At 35.6% G+C, this 15,755-nt stretch overlaps 1 protein-coding gene across 10 annotated transcripts in view; it reads right to left on the reverse strand.

Moving 5' to 3' along the window:
• Nucleotides 1-1,512: 1,512 nt before the first annotated feature.
• The window catches only part of Cacnb2 (calcium voltage-gated channel auxiliary subunit beta 2), a 343,227-nt gene continuing 328,984 nt past the window's right edge, over nucleotides 1,513-15,755 (reverse strand). For all 10 annotated transcript variants that reach the window (XM_040278350.2, XM_040278346.2, XM_040278343.2 and 7 more), the window contains 5 exons: nucleotides 11,805-11,914; nucleotides 8,534-8,685; nucleotides 7,075-7,170; nucleotides 5,850-6,029; nucleotides 1,513-5,177 (listed from right to left, as the gene is read on the reverse strand). In XM_040278350.2, coding sequence (XP_040134284.1) covers nucleotides 4,683-5,177; nucleotides 5,850-6,029; nucleotides 7,075-7,170; nucleotides 8,534-8,685; nucleotides 11,805-11,914 — 1,033 coding nt within the window. In that variant the 3' untranslated portion in view covers nucleotides 1,513-4,682. The remainder of the gene's footprint in view (nucleotides 5,178-5,849; nucleotides 6,030-7,074; nucleotides 7,171-8,533; nucleotides 8,686-11,804; nucleotides 11,915-15,755) is intronic.

Below are 15,755 nucleotides of genomic sequence, written 5' to 3' on the forward strand. Positions count from 1 at the left end.
TGCCAAGAACCAAGGGAAGTATTTTATCTTACTTTTTCTGCTTATTATTTGGTAAATCCTCTTTTAAATGAAGTTTGGCCTTTTCTAAATGATAGTTTTTAAACAAAAAAGTAAAATGAGTGTTTTCTTTGTGGGTAAAATAAATGAGAACATTTCACATTCTGGGTACCTTTATCATCTGTTGGACCACATTGTACAAGTTTTTAGAAAGTGCTTGGTAAGAATGAGAAAACCATTTTCTGACAACTGGTTGTCACAGCTGGATCTTGTTCTACTGAACATAACCAGTTTCACAGGAAACAGTCTCAGACAACTATGTTTCTGATCAAGACAAAAAAAGACCACTTCCTATAAAACTTGAATTCATGCAAAAAACAAGATCACCATTCAAACTGCATAAATGACCAAACATAGTTCTGTGGTGGCCAGAGCATCTACTTCTTTAAAAAAAAAAAAGGCTTGCTTCATTCTACCCAGGTGTTTTTGTGTGTGTTTTGGGGGATAGGGTGCTGGGGATTGAACCCAGGGCCTGGTGCATGCAGGGCAAGCACTGTACTACAGAATTATATCCCTCTACCCGGTTTTTAGGTAAACTCTAAAAATACTCAAGACCCAACCAGAGTTTAAAGGTTGTCTTATGTGTTAAATACATCAGACTATTTTGTTAGCTTTCATTCAAATCACTCAAATGTTACTGGGCCTTGGGTATAAGAAAGGAACTACTGGAAACAATTCCCTAATATTTGATTCTTTTTTTTCCCCTCATCAGTTCCTTTAGGAATTTCTCAAAACTACTTATTGTATCCATAATGATTGCAAGGTCTCTTGGATCAGGTAGGTAAGGTCTCTTCCTTGAACAAATCTTTCTTGGTCACACCCTTCTGAGTTCTCTTTGTGTATACCTCTGGTACCCATATCTTTTGCTCTCATGGCACCTAATACTTTTGTTTACCAGCCATGTCCTGAGCCCCACTCCCATGCTTAGGAAACATGTTGGAAATGGAGACCCCTTTTTTATTTTTAATTGAGTCATTGCCTCAGAGTAGATGGTTAATAGATGTTTACTGAGAAACAACTTATTTCAAGCTTTACAGGATTCAAATATGTGACCCCTGCACACTCCTCATTTGGCCTTGTGTCTAGTAGATGTTATTTGAAAAAACATTATTACTTGTGGTACTTCTGTAACAGGACTCCACATGCTCCCTCACATTTTAAATATTTCCTTTCATGCTGTCTGAAAAGCCTTAGCTGGGATGGTCATGGTAGAAGAGCAGTGTAGCAAACTTGTATGAACTTTGGATCAATACCAGTAACTATCAAAATATAACTAATACCGGTGAAATAGAATCTATTTGCATATTTAAAGCACTAAGAACAAATAATATTGTTGAAAGTTTTCCTTTAACCTCAGTGATTTTCAGTGGGTGTTTTTTCTTCAAATAATTTCAAATTGGAAAATATAACTGTTCAATTTTAAGGAACACAAAAATGTAAGGAAAATCAGAAATGTGGGGTAGAATGTATCTTTTAATATATTTTTTAAAATACTTGAATTCAACAGTATATTACTTTAAATCCTATCATATTTTACTTTAAATCACAAAATGAAGTACAAATAGTTAAAAATAAACTTTGGCAGAAATTAAAGTGTTTTCTCTAGCAATGCGACTCCTGTTTTTAATAAGAGCAGAGCATCTAAGACTAGTAGCAATTCATCACTGAGCAAAAGAAAAAGGATGAGAAATGAAATACATCATGAAGATGGATCTTCTTCTTAAAACGTAATCCCCAAATCATTGCACATATTAAGGCAGGAGGAAGATCACTCTGCTATAGCTCATATCTTAACAAATCCTTTACGTACTTTTATTATTATTTTAATCCAGGTTAAAGGAACATCAAGTAGTTAGCAGTGCTCCTAAGGAAAATGCTCCACAATGGGAATTGTTGTTGAATATGTAACAAGTTCTTAACTACAAAGATCATTCCTAAAATTGGCAATTAATACTACTACTAATTAACAGTGCAGAAGCCAGCTCTTTATTTGTTTTATATGAACGACTTTAAACCAGGTTTGTTGAACAGTTCAGTGTAGCTGACAGTGCATGTTTGTTTAACAGGAATGCATAGCAGACCATGTTAAAATGTGGCATTGTCCCAAAGTACAGTATGACTAAGACATCCTACATTTAGCAGCACCTTTTTGTAACAGTAACTTAAATAAGCAGTAGAGAAAAGCATAGGAAAAAATTGAAATGGATATGACAAAGACCAGTAAAGAACATTTCCAGCATTTTCTAGGTTGACTACAAAAATCATGATTGTATAAATGTATAGGTTAAGATTAAGCCTCTGCTGTGTGAAGACTAATTTTACATTCCACAAGTCAGTAAATATCCCATTGTCCTTGTGATTATTCTTCATTTATAGATGTACTACACACATTTATGCATATGCCCACTATACAGTTTTCACATAAATGCTGTATCAGAGTCTTCAATATATTTATTTAAGGAAAATTCTAATTTATACTAATGTGTTCCACAGTCAAGTGAGAAACTAAGAATCAGGGACAAAATTAAAAAGATGAAATCTATTAGCACTATTGATAGCAGCAGGAAAGGTAAATGCCAGTTACACTTCAAGAATTTAAGAATTCCAAAGTTGTTAATTGGGATGAACTAACGTAAGAAAGGAATAGATTGGTAATTAATATCTTAGTGTGTGTTTTAAAAGAAATTTAAATTGGAATATATTTTTTAATCATGTAAAGTTATGTCAAAACTAATGACTATATTCTGTAAGTTTTTATAAGCAGTACAGAAGACTAATTCTGAAATTTTTCACTTAGCTGGTAAAACTCCAGTATTCTTGGGTGTAGGGGAAATAATGCCCAAGAATATTTGGCAAGAACTTGGAATAATTAAGAAAGCAAAATAAATTACTATAATTATTATTGTTAAATAAATTAATGTACAGATCTGAAGTTAGGCAATTATAGATAGGCATTTTCCTGGGACAAGCTTCAAGTGCTAGGTATTTGCACACCTAATACTGTCTTAACACTTGAGAGACAGAATGTTTTAGCATTAGCAAAATAGCATTGGAAGCTCCTACAGCAGTATAATTGAGGCATGGAGATAGTGTCTTCTAGATTCCCCTTCAGAGTAGATGTATGAAAATATTAACATTTCATTCACTTCAAGTCACCCCATTTTGCCCTGATAACTTCTGAAGAGCAGAAACTTTGGTTGTAAGAAGCACTTCTGGGTTCTGACAGACAGTAAAACTATTCAAGTTGGTGGTGGGAGGAACGGTAGGTAACTAGGAGATAAACAACAAGATTAAAAGGCAAGGTTAGAAAATGAAGTGGGAGAAGTTATAAAAATTTATTTTCCTATGAAATACTTCCACAAGCTGTGTAAACGTTTCTTACTAAAACAAATACTCTAACACACAAAGATTGTATATTTCCAGTGAAACACTCACAGTAAAAGTTGCCTGTATTTTTACTCTCTAGGAGCAAAAATAAGGAGCCAGCAGATGAATGCTTTTCTAGTTACCTTTGGCAGCAAGCTTCCTCACCTTCCCTGACTTCTCAATGGATTATTAAAGCAACATATAGCACGATTAAGTACAAAGCCAGGTGAGAATTCTAGATAGCAGACTTTAGTTTCTTCGTTAGTTTTCAGCATCTCAAACATCTCAATCACTCGTGCACATTCTTACGTACAGACACATGCACACAGCGGGTTCCGGCTCATATACTCCAGTGCCGTGACTAGCTCCTAAGTATGTGTTTGTCACAATCTGGGTGAACTGTATGGAGTAGAACAATCTCTGGAGTTTGGTTATATTTACCATAATTTATGATTAAAATTATAAACTTACAAGGATGGTAGAACATTCAGAAATCAAACCTTTTTAAGTCAAGCAATCACACATATTTACATTATATACAGACTTTTTTTTAGAATGGGGAGAGGTGTCTAGACAACATTATTACAAATTTCCTGAATGTGGGCATTTCTGATCCCTGTAATTCATAAAGCAAATCTGCTGACTTGGCATTAAGACTCTAAAATAGTGTGATCAAACTGATATGTATATATTATATATAATAAGGTGTTTGCAGAAATAACATTTACAAACTGTCTATACAGTACACAGTACTAGTACATAGAAAATAGAATCTAACTTTATGATCCCCTTTGTATAAGGCAAGACTGAATCTGTCCCCAAATTTAGTCAGCCAGAGGTACAAGCAAGAAACAGTGGTCCATGAATGAATGAATATGCCCATCAGGTATCTGGGTATTAAAAATCTGGAGAACCAAGAAATTCCACTTTTTAATCTGTGCTGAATCTGGCTTGCTGGATGTACATCAACTACATTTCTTAAAACACCAACGTTGTCTGGACGGCAAAAGATTTTGTTCATGTGGCAGCTACCTCAAACAGGTTTTGAAGAGTCTAGTATATAACCAGAGAACTGCTGTACCAGGCCAGTTTATATAGCACTTCCAAAAGAAAATAATGGATATTAATACTCTATTTCATGCTATTGCTATTTAAGCAACAGCAATACAAAATATACAAGACAGATCACATGTGATTGCAATGTAGACCCCAAAGATTGTTTGAGGGGACTTGAGGGAGGGGGAGACAAAGGGCAAAAGTCATTGGCGGATGTAAACATCCCTATTCCACTCCCCGACATCATTCCGCTTTTTGGATATTACTTCTCCATCCTTGTCACAGTAGCGATCCTTGGATTTATGACGGCTTCGTTGTTTGTTGCACTCATTGTGGTCCTGCTCTCGGTCTGTGTCCCTCGAACGGTGCCGAGACTCCCTGTGTCTGTGGTCACTGCTCCCATGGGTCTCATCTCTGTGGTTATGGTCACGATGTGGGGCATAGTGGTCCACATGTTCATGGGAATAATCTTCCTTTGGCTCCACATAGGCAGAGTCTCGACTCTCCTGGGTTTCAGAGTCAAAAGTCTCTTGCCTGGAGAGCCCTCGACTCGTACCACTGCGATGGTTATGGTGTGTGGCAGAGGAGGAGGAGCGATGCTGGGATTTCTTGACTGGTTCCAAACAAGGTTCTTCTTCAGCTTGGGAAGCAGAACGGGCAGGAGCTGAGCGATCAGTCCTCTGATCACCTTGAGAACCCTGGCAGTGAAGGGAACATGCAGACATTAACCAAGGTGAGTGTGTAAAGAACTAAGATGCAAGGCCATTCAGGTGTAGTTCTTTTTACGTATCTGAAATGTTTAACCTAGGTATTAAAATTCCTTTGATAGTGTCACTAATAAGGTTTGTAACGATATTAAGCTGGACTTTGTTGTGTGTGGAAAAGCACACATACTTTTTTTTTATTTTAATGACTAAATGAAGGAGGGAGAAAGTTCTTATATATTGTAGTTCCAGTGCAGGTCTGAGGTTTTTCTATATGTGGGTATACACATAACTGCCTCTGTTGGAGTACATGTGAGTGGATTAAGAAAAAAATTATGAAGTGCTCAAATGGGACATGCCTGCACAAATCTCCAGGGGGGGGCGGGGAAGATATGTTCACTTGCCCTTATCATTCCAAGTCCACTGAGACAAGAGCAATTAAGGAACTTGCCCAGGGTTGTCCAGGTGGTCTTTTAGGATCACGCAGTTAGTTTTAAAGTCTGTGGATGTTGTGTTCATAGTGCTTCTCTTCAGGTACACAACTTGGTGAACCTGAGTATCCAAGTGACTCACACTTCTTAGTTAGGATAGCATTAGTATAGTATACCATGGGAGTGGTGTCACCTTGGGCATCCCACTTTCTCTATACAAGATAACTCCCCTTACCTGTGAGTTAGAGGCTAGGGTGGGGCTCAGAGTTGAAGTGGCTAAGGTACGGCTAAGGAGAGGGTTGGGGAGGTTGCTGCTGGGAGGATGAGTGGCCTTCCAGTAGGCCTCCAGATAGTCAGCAAGGTGCTCACAAGCATCTTCAAGCTGGTTCTCATCCAGGATCACATCAAACAACTCCTGGGGAGGTAAATATTTAAATAACACACTAACCCAGGACTAAGTTCCCACCACCCTCCACCAACTAAGGAGGAAGAGACTGATAAACCTGTACCACTTGATTTGCTTATGTGTTCTTCTTTTATAAGCTAAGACAGCCAACAGAAATGTGGCATCTCAACTCCTTGTGTAGAACACTAAGTGAACAGGTGTCATAATATTTGGTAAGTATAATAGTAGGTTTATCAATAATGAAAAACAGTGAACTATGATAGGAGATATAAGAATGAAAATCTGAACAGTATAGGAAGAAGCCTGTTCTTGACACAGTGACTGCAGAAAGGCTTAACTGAGAAGTTAAAGAGGTAATACCAGGATGTGAAATTTGACAAAAGCTGCTGAAAGCACTCAAATTGGCATGATTCAAACTTCATAGTAGTTTGTAGAAAATACATGCCTCACTGTTAAAATTAACAAACATTTTTAAAAACCTTTAATATACTTCAAATCAACTTGATAACTTTGATAGCAGCACTTAATGGGGCAGGTAGAAGGGACTAGAAGAACTTTAATAGTTCCAAGGCAAATTATCCACTTAATGGATTAATAATTTGAATCTCCAGCCCAAAGAAATAGTTGGCTCACCATAGACTAACTTTTTGAACCTCGAGCCAAAATAAACTTTACCTTCTTTACGTTGCTATTTTTTCAGGTATTTTGGTCACAGTACTAAAAACTCCTTGGGCAGTTAAGAGTAGACAACTGGCTCCCTGTGATCAGAAGCGAATAATAAACCAACCCCAAAGAGACCCGTCTTACAAATCAACTATGAGGCTGCAGTCTTGTAGTTGATATTTAAGTGAGTATACCATAAAGATGCACATAGCATTTTGTAAGCCATGATCATTATCTGGCTTATTAATGTGATCCAGACAGTTTTTCTTTGGAAAGAATACCTCTGTAAACAATGAAGATTCTCTTCCCTGACAAGCATTTATTGCCTTTTCAATGAAATTCCAGGTCTGATCTCTTCAACTGGATTCTACCATATACAGACAAAACTTACTGGAGGGCACTGAGCCAGTTTATCTGCTGCTACCATCTGGACATTGAGGTGTTTAGCTTGGGATTTCCCTCGAGATTTTATTAACCTTTGTAAAACCTGTAAAAGAGACAAGTTTTCAACAGAGAAATCTCTTAACATTAGTGACTCCTTTATCTAGGGACTTTTTTATATATAACAAAGATGTTTATAAACAGACTGAGCTATAAAAGACAATCTCTACAAAGTCAGTATGCTAACATAAATCTCACTTGCATCTTTACATACCTGCATAGAGCTTACTGTGTCCTTTCTAGCCTAAGTTTTCAAACTGTTTGCTTCATGACCTCTTCAGGTTTTAAAAAAAAACTCTTGGGGGTTTTTGATTTTTTTTATGTGAAATGGAAATATTAATAAAACAGTTACAATTAAAATATTTTTTGTAGTTGTTGATCGACAGAGAGACTTTGTTCATTTATATGTGGTGCTAATGATAGAACCCAGTGCCTTACACATACCAGGCTCAGAAGCGCTCTGCCACAGCCCCTAAAACAGCTATAGTTTTTGTCATAGAATACAGTTATTCTGTATGCTTCTACAATGTATCATTTTGGTTGAAATAGGCAAGAAAAATTTAACCTACTACACAATGTAAAAGGAATATTTTAGTTGCACCCTTTTAGATAGCATCAAAGAATATCACCTAAAATTCAACAAGTCGTCTTGCCTAAAAGACTAGTTGACATGTATTATCTGAAACCATATCAATGAACTTCTCTCTCATTAAGTTCCACTGGTATGTCTGCAACATTTACTCATCATTTGGAAAATAATAGTTCACTGAGTTGATCAGATCTATCCAAAACTGTTGACATTTATATTGAATTAAAACATGATACATGTTATATGCTCTTTTGTAACAAATGCTGTTGTTCTCCTTAAAGTGATTGGCTTATTGTGCTCAAGAAAATATTGACTACATACAAACCGTATTCCATGGGGGGGAAAATGTAGCTAACTTTGCTTTCCAATTAGAACAGGCTATGCCAAACAGAAAACACGTTTTAGTAAAATCTCGTTATAGAAAATCTAGCAGCAGTGTCCTCAAATACTTAATTTTATTAAATTGTGGGTCTAGAGTCTGTGTAATGAAAATTAACTATAATAGCATGATGGTAATACAGTGACTGTTGGTGCTGTTTTACCCATATTTGCAAAAATGATGAAACGCAACTATCTTTAAGGTTTACCTCAAGTATCTGCTGAAAGTGTCTCAACCCACCAGGGCTCTATGGACCACACTTTAAGAATTACTGCTTTAACCCATTACAGTAGTGGTGTTTTGCTTATATCAATCATAAAAATTTTTCAACCTCCATACCCATCATAAAGGCATAGTCTGTTCTAATTGGAAAGCAAACATAAAACACATTTTAGTAAAATCTGGTTATAGAGCTAAGCTAACAGCAGCAATCCTCCTTACCTTAGGAGACGAAATCTTTACATACACTATGATAGGGGCCAAAGATGTTTTACTGAGTTGAGCTGGATGATTAATAGTATCCGCATCAAGAACTACCAGTTGCAATGTTCTTGCAAGTTCAAAGATCCTTTCGATTTCACTCTGAACTTCCGCTGTAAAAGGGTAAGCAGAGTTCAGTTATTTAAAAATGTCATTTTAAATGGTATATTATTTCTTCAACAGAAAGGTCAGATCAGCCAGTTTGTGTTTATAGGCAGCACAATTTTGATCAGTTATTTTTTGAAAAGAGCTATTTCTTTATAATACCTTTAGAATTTCTAAAATTTGCTTCAGCATAATACTGAGAGCCAAATGTTTTCGCTCTCTGCTGACTCATTTTTCATTCTGTGGAATCATAAAAATATTTTATCTTTATTTCTAACCACTTCACCCAAGCAGTCATTGCATGAGCTTATGTACATTTCTGTCCCCTACGATCATGCTGTTGAGATTTTATTAGCAAGCTGAACCACATGAAAGGTACCTATTACAAACTGTCCCCATAACAAGAAATGGTCCTGCAACATTCCTGGTTTATAAGGGCAGTTATCTATTAGCTTAGATTTTTGAGTGCTTCTTCTATCACCAAACATCTAAAAATCTACTTGAGGAGCTGGGGATAAAGCTCAGTTGGTAGAGTGCTTGCCTTGCATGCATGAGGCCCTGGATTCCATCCCCAGCACCATAAAACAAACAAAAGACCTACTTGAACTCCAAGAAAATTTCATTCAGCTCATCTACCACTCTATGATCTTTCCAAAGATTCTAAAACCTGTGATGATGAAAATATCCATGCTGCCTAGTATGGTAGCCTAGCTGCAGGGCACTTAAAATATAGCTATTATGTATAAGCAACTGAATTTTTAAAAGTTTGATTTTAATAATTAGCCAGAAGCTGCTAGACTGCATAGGCCTATAAAGTATAACTTGTAGTTTTCACTACAATTGGAAGATCAATTCTATAAGACTCCTTTAAGCCAGCAAACTTGGTTCTATGAATGCTTTTGATTCCTCTTATGCATCTGCATTCATACCAGAAGATTCCTAGAAATAATTTTAACTGGCATATTATTCCAGAAAAGCAAGTCATTAATCATCTGGCCTCACAGTGTTATAAATAGAGACCTCTTATTTACCTGAACTTCTTTAAGGAACCAGGGCTCAACATAATAGCTTTAAAATAATATTTGGTGACATACTGCCCACAATAAGGTCTTGCTAAAAGAAAAAAAATACACATTGGACTTCCAAATTAACTAGTTTGTAAGAAACAGATGCATATAAATTATCTCAGTGTAATACAGTTAGGAAAATTTTTACTCTCAGTGCCTTACAGAATAAGTGACAAGGAAAAGATTTATGCAAACCTGAGATTTAAGAGATCTGTGAACTATGATGTATAGATTTCATTTGAATCCTGATTTAGTCAAGTAGTAATTATAATGCACAAATGAAGAAACTCAGCAAATTATGTTTGAGATTTGCTTCTAAATAATCTAGGGATGGTTGTTGATGGAAGAAGAGGCAGGACTATAAATGAAACAGGAATAGTGTCTTTTGTTTTGCAGCTACTTGAGAAAAGTGTTCCTGGCATGCTAAATACTACATCCATCATTCTGCTAAAATGTCACTTCCTCAGTGAGGCCTTCACACTATAAAATTATACCTTCCTTCTCAGCTTAACTCTACTCCCTGGCCTGGTACTACTTCAGGACTGATCATCTATTGACTAATGAATGGTCTGTAAGTTTTTGGCCTTGTCTCTCCCATGAGACAAAAATCCCTAAGACCAAGAACTTTGTATCCTTCTATGTCTCTGGCACTTAGAATAATGCCTATCACATGGTTGGTTCTCAAGTATTTATTAAATGAATGGATACAAATCTCTACATGGTTCCCTAATACCTTAAGCTCCAAGCTCCTTAATATTTTACCTTTACCTCTTTCTAGTGTCACCTTCCACCTGTCCCTTCTTTCAATGATACATGTTTTTTTTTTAATTTTTTTTAGTTGTTGATGGACCTTTATTTTTATTTCTTTATATGCGATGCTGAGAATTGAACCCAGTGTCTCACACATACTAGGCAAGCCCTCTACCACTGACCTACTTTTTTCTTGACTAAAGTACCATGCATGCTTCAAGTCTCAGCTCAGACCAGCTTCTTAGAAAACCTTCCCTTATGGCTTTTGTCCTCTACTCTATTGAGCTCTTATGTTTATCTTATTGCCATTAAGCTCTTAGGAGGAAGGGCTTTATCTAAGTCATCTTTTTATTTGACTCTTCAACATTGTATTGAATTAGATACCATTTAAAAATAATGTGTACACAATAGTTTTAGAAAGCGATGACAATCTAAATGCATCTAATTAATTCAATAGTAAGTCTAATTAGTTAACTAGCAGTTGAATCTATGAAATGATCATTTTATAACAATTCCTGTGAGCACTCAATATTGAGAGTAGTTGTCAGATAAGGACTCATCAGTGAAGAATTGTTTGGTAAGGGATAAAACAGTTTTATAAAGTACCATAACTAACCTTTGATTTCTAGTAGTTTTTCTACTTACATAATCTTACATCAGACTATACTAAAAACTTCTCTGTTAAAAGCTAGCATCTCAAAGAATTTATTTAATATATAAATGAAAAAGAACTAACTAAAGGTTAAGTATCATACAACCCTTGGAAAATTTACTTTATAAAAATATAAACCCAACAATCTAGTAAGTTAAATGTGTAACAGTGATTAAGCACATATTTCAAAGAGAAGAAATAGTTGGGAAAGGTCTGAATTTAATCAGTATAGGTTAATAAGCAATTTTCAGAACTACTCTGTAAACAAATTAACTAAAACCCCTATACTTTTTTTTACAAATAAAACAGATATTGGTATCAGTGGAGAATAGCCCTGAATTTACTTCCTCATTCTCATCATGTACACAAATTACATTATTCTGAATATGATTTCATTATTGATAATTCAAATTCTCAGCTCCTATTAGTGAAAACAAACCACAACCAAAACATCAGTACTGATAGTTTCAAGTTAAAAATTCCACGTGCTAACAAATCTTTCCACATAATAAAATGAAGATTGTACCACTAGCTACTGACAACACATGCTCCTTTGTTTGTGAAGTACATGGAAGCATCATCTGGCTAGATCTCTTCATTGCCATTCTTAGGAGAGCAATGTTCACATAGCTTCAGCTCATCAGTATTGCAGACTTACCTAAGCTTGATCTTGTGTTGGATCTTTCTATTATTGCATGCTTACTGGGATTGTTTAATACTGAGCGTTTGGCAAGGGAAATGTCAGCAGTGACCCTTGTGATAGATATCCTGTTGGAGAAAAAAGTAACAAAAGACCCTAAGGTTGTTAATCTTATAAAAGGGAATTGAAATATATGCCCAAAATTCATCCCAAGAATGAAATATATATAATGACCATATTTTCTAACCATATGTTAGGATACTTCATTGTACTTTTTTGCTTATCCTGTACTTGCCTTACTTAGCATTTATTGGTTGTATACAAGTGCCATATATGTACTAAGCACTTTACATGAATTTTCTGATTAAATTATTCCAAAAACTTTTAGGAGAAGTTTAGTGGGTATTTACTAAATATACAGATTTAAACCCAGACTTCTGAGCCCTATATTCTTAGGCCCTGCACAATATATAATCATGAAAAATAAGATCAAGGCAAATCTGATCTTTCTTCTAGTGGCAGAGATGAAGAATAAAGCAATGAAAGATTATGATGATTATTGTGAAGAGAATTTATAAGGTATTATTATATTGAGTGAATTGAGTGGGTTCATTTTAGATAGGGTAGAAATTAGCAAAAAGATCTGGAAGTGGAAATAATAAATGATATATTCCAAAATGTATTCAATGAGTGTTCAAGTTGGAAGGAGAAAAAACTATGAAACAAAATTGAATGCTGACAATATCTCTGAAGAGGATGGTGAAGTTAGGACTGATTTAAAAATCACTTTTGCACCACTAGCTACTGACAGGCCCAATTTAAAAATCTGCTTCAGAATTAGAGCTCGCCACAAAAAGTGGTCAGGTGAGAATTCTTTTTCTATCTTGTATGAGACCACAAATTATCTGTAGGCAGAAAGAGTGCCACTTATCAGTGAATTTTGGTAGCCAGGCTTATGTTTATATCCTCGAGGTATAAGAAAGGAAGATTGGGGGAAACTGCCAAATAATTAAGGCATAAAGTTGTGAGCTGGGGTTATGGCTCAGAGGTAGAGCACTTGCCTAGCACGTGTGAGGCGCTGTGTTTGAGTCTCAGCACCGTATATAAATAAACAAATATTTAAAGGCCTATTAAAAACTTAAAAAAAAAACATATATATATAGGCATAAAGATAATGTATATTGGATATCTTCTATGTAAATCAAGACTGTCCTATAGGTGAGCATAACATCGGCAAACTCCACTACCAGCACAGAACTTCCAATTAATTAATTTGAGCACAGCAGTGTTTACTAGGCATCTTAGGAAAACATTTTACATTAGGGGCCACAACAAATAGAAAAGTCATCCATTAATAAGGAATTATTATCTACGAAACTGGAATAAAGTTGTTTAAAAACAAAATAAGATGTTTTAGAAATTAAAAGTGACAGTAGGAAGCAAAATTTAAAAGAAAGTTAAGGGGATCTTTAACAAAAAAGCCAAAGAGATAAATAGAAGAAAGCTAAGAAAATTAGAATTGCCCAGGAAGTTCAAATTCCACAGATTAGGAGTTAAGAGAGAATAGGTAAAAGAAAATAATTCCAGAATTAACAGTCTGATTTTTCAAATTGAAAGCATCTAGTGTAGTGATTAAAAGATATACACTAAAATTTATAAATTTCATAATATTTATGGGACAAAGAGAAAACTAAAAGTTTCCAGAAGAAAAACAGGACAGGAATTGAAGTGCTTTGTATTTCTTAAGAACAACAATGGAAACCAGAAGTTAATGGAGCAAAGGCTTTCAAAATTCTGAAAGAAAGCTATTCTAGTCAGAAAGCCCTGACCATTTAAGTCAACAGTTAAATGGGAAGGTTGATTATATACATTTTTAGGGCTGGGGTTGTGGCTCCGTGGTAGAGTGCTCTCTTAGTATGTGTGAAGTACTAAGTTCAATACTCAGCACCACATAAAAATAAATAAATAGAATAAAAGTACTGCGTCCAACTACAACTAAAAAAATAGACATATTTTTAAAAAGATTTTTTTTAGACATTTCGGGTGTACAGTTTCATGAGTTTTTACCAATTCATAGAATTCTTCACCCACCAGTGCATTCATGACACAGAATTATCTCATGACTCCACCGTTCCCTTATGCTGCCCCTCTGTAGAGAATCCTTCCTCCTGTCCCACTCTGGCAACCATAAAACTATTAACTGTCTCCATATAGTTTTGACTTTTTCAGAATACCATATAAATAGAAACATATAACTTTTCAAGTTGAGCTTCTTTTACTCTACCTAACAGATTTGAGATTCATCTTCATTGTTGTAAGTCTGCTTGATTTTTATAATTTTTGTGCTTTGATGAAAATTTGAGCATTAAAAAGCACAACTAAGCCTGGGATTGTAGCTCAGCGGTACAGTACGTACCTAGTGTGTGTGAGGTTTAAGTCCTAGCACCACAAGAACAAGAAAAACAAAAACAACAAAAACCCAATAATAAACCCATAAATTTAAAAAATAATTTATTATTTCAGAATGCATTCACAAGTGAAATCAGGCTAGAGGTAGGAAGAACCAGTGCTCAATGATTACTTTAAAATTCCTATTTACTTGGGGGTTGGTGTGGAATGTAAAAGGAATTTTCAGCTGTAATGCATGTAATAGGACTCCTTTATTCTAAACAACTGCATAGTGCAAAGATAGTCATTACTTTCATCCATATTTATGGAGTACCAATTATGTGTCGATTATTGTTCTAGGTGCTGTTATGGAACTTACATTCTTACAGAAGAGGCAGAGAATGGAGAGAAGCAAACAGATATCTGATGTCAGGTCATGATAAGTGCCGCTGGAAATGCAGAATAGTGAGGATGAAGATGCTGTGAAAGGTTTAATTAAATGTTCAGAGATGATCTTTCAGGTAAGGGGACATTTGTTGGAGACCTGAGGGAGGGAGTGACCTGGTATATTATTATGGGATGGGGATTCCTAACAGAAACAAGAGTGAGTACCTAAAGTATTAGGCACTTGATTATTACAGCTGTTTGAGACCTGAGCACTGCTGATGACCAGAGCTCTAGTTATGAGCCTTGAAAGAGCTCTGCAAACTTATGGGGAAGCAGCTGCCCTCTGATGGTGACATCCTGGGGAAACAGACATGACATTGCTCAGCTAGGCTTCTATTGACCTGCTTATGTGGTTATGTGCATATGCTACATGAGACAGGCCACTATCTGAGTTCTTAACAGTCATGATTTGGGCATTGTCTGCCAAGCAGCAGACCTTGAAGATCTAAATAGTAAAATTCATAAGAACAATTCATTTTAGAGCAGTGAGTCTCAACTCTCATTGTATGTCAAAATCACTATATATACTTCTACAGTTAGAAATCGTTCATGAGGAGTTTATTCCATACACAGGGTACTGTAGCACAAGTTATTTGTGGTACTTGTTTAATCCAGCACATGTTTCTTTTCTCCTGTTTGCCCCCCACTTAGGCAGTGGATATAAAATGAAAGAGGATGTGAAATGAATTCTAGTATTGTGATTAACTGATGTCTTAGATATTACAGTGACAGAACCAAAGCTACAAGCTGTTTCCTAGTTACAATGCCCCTCATTGTTTTCCTGTTTGGTGACTAGAAGTCCACTGTTACTATCCTGAAATTTCATATTCTTAGCCTCTAAAGAACCTAACTTAAAGCCAGCACCTTCACACTTCTAAATTTAGCTCTACATCATTGACAAGAAGATTAAACTAGAAGAAATGGATTTAGTCTGTCATAAGTAAATGAAATAAATACTTTAATCCACAAAAAAAAGAAAAGAAAAAAGAAATCTCACAACCTAACCCCCAGAGATTTGATATTAAATAGACAAAAGTGGCAAAAGGCCCCTTGAGTTTTCTTAACATGATTCAGGTGATTCTGATAGGTATCCAAACCAGTTTTGAAGATGTTTACTTACACCAGAAAAAAAAA

The sequence above is a fragment of the Ictidomys tridecemlineatus genome, chromosome 10 (assembly GCF_052094955.1).
Source record: "Ictidomys tridecemlineatus isolate mIctTri1 chromosome 10, mIctTri1.hap1, whole genome shotgun sequence".
Taxonomy (NCBI): Eukaryota; Metazoa; Chordata; class Mammalia; order Rodentia; family Sciuridae; genus Ictidomys; species Ictidomys tridecemlineatus.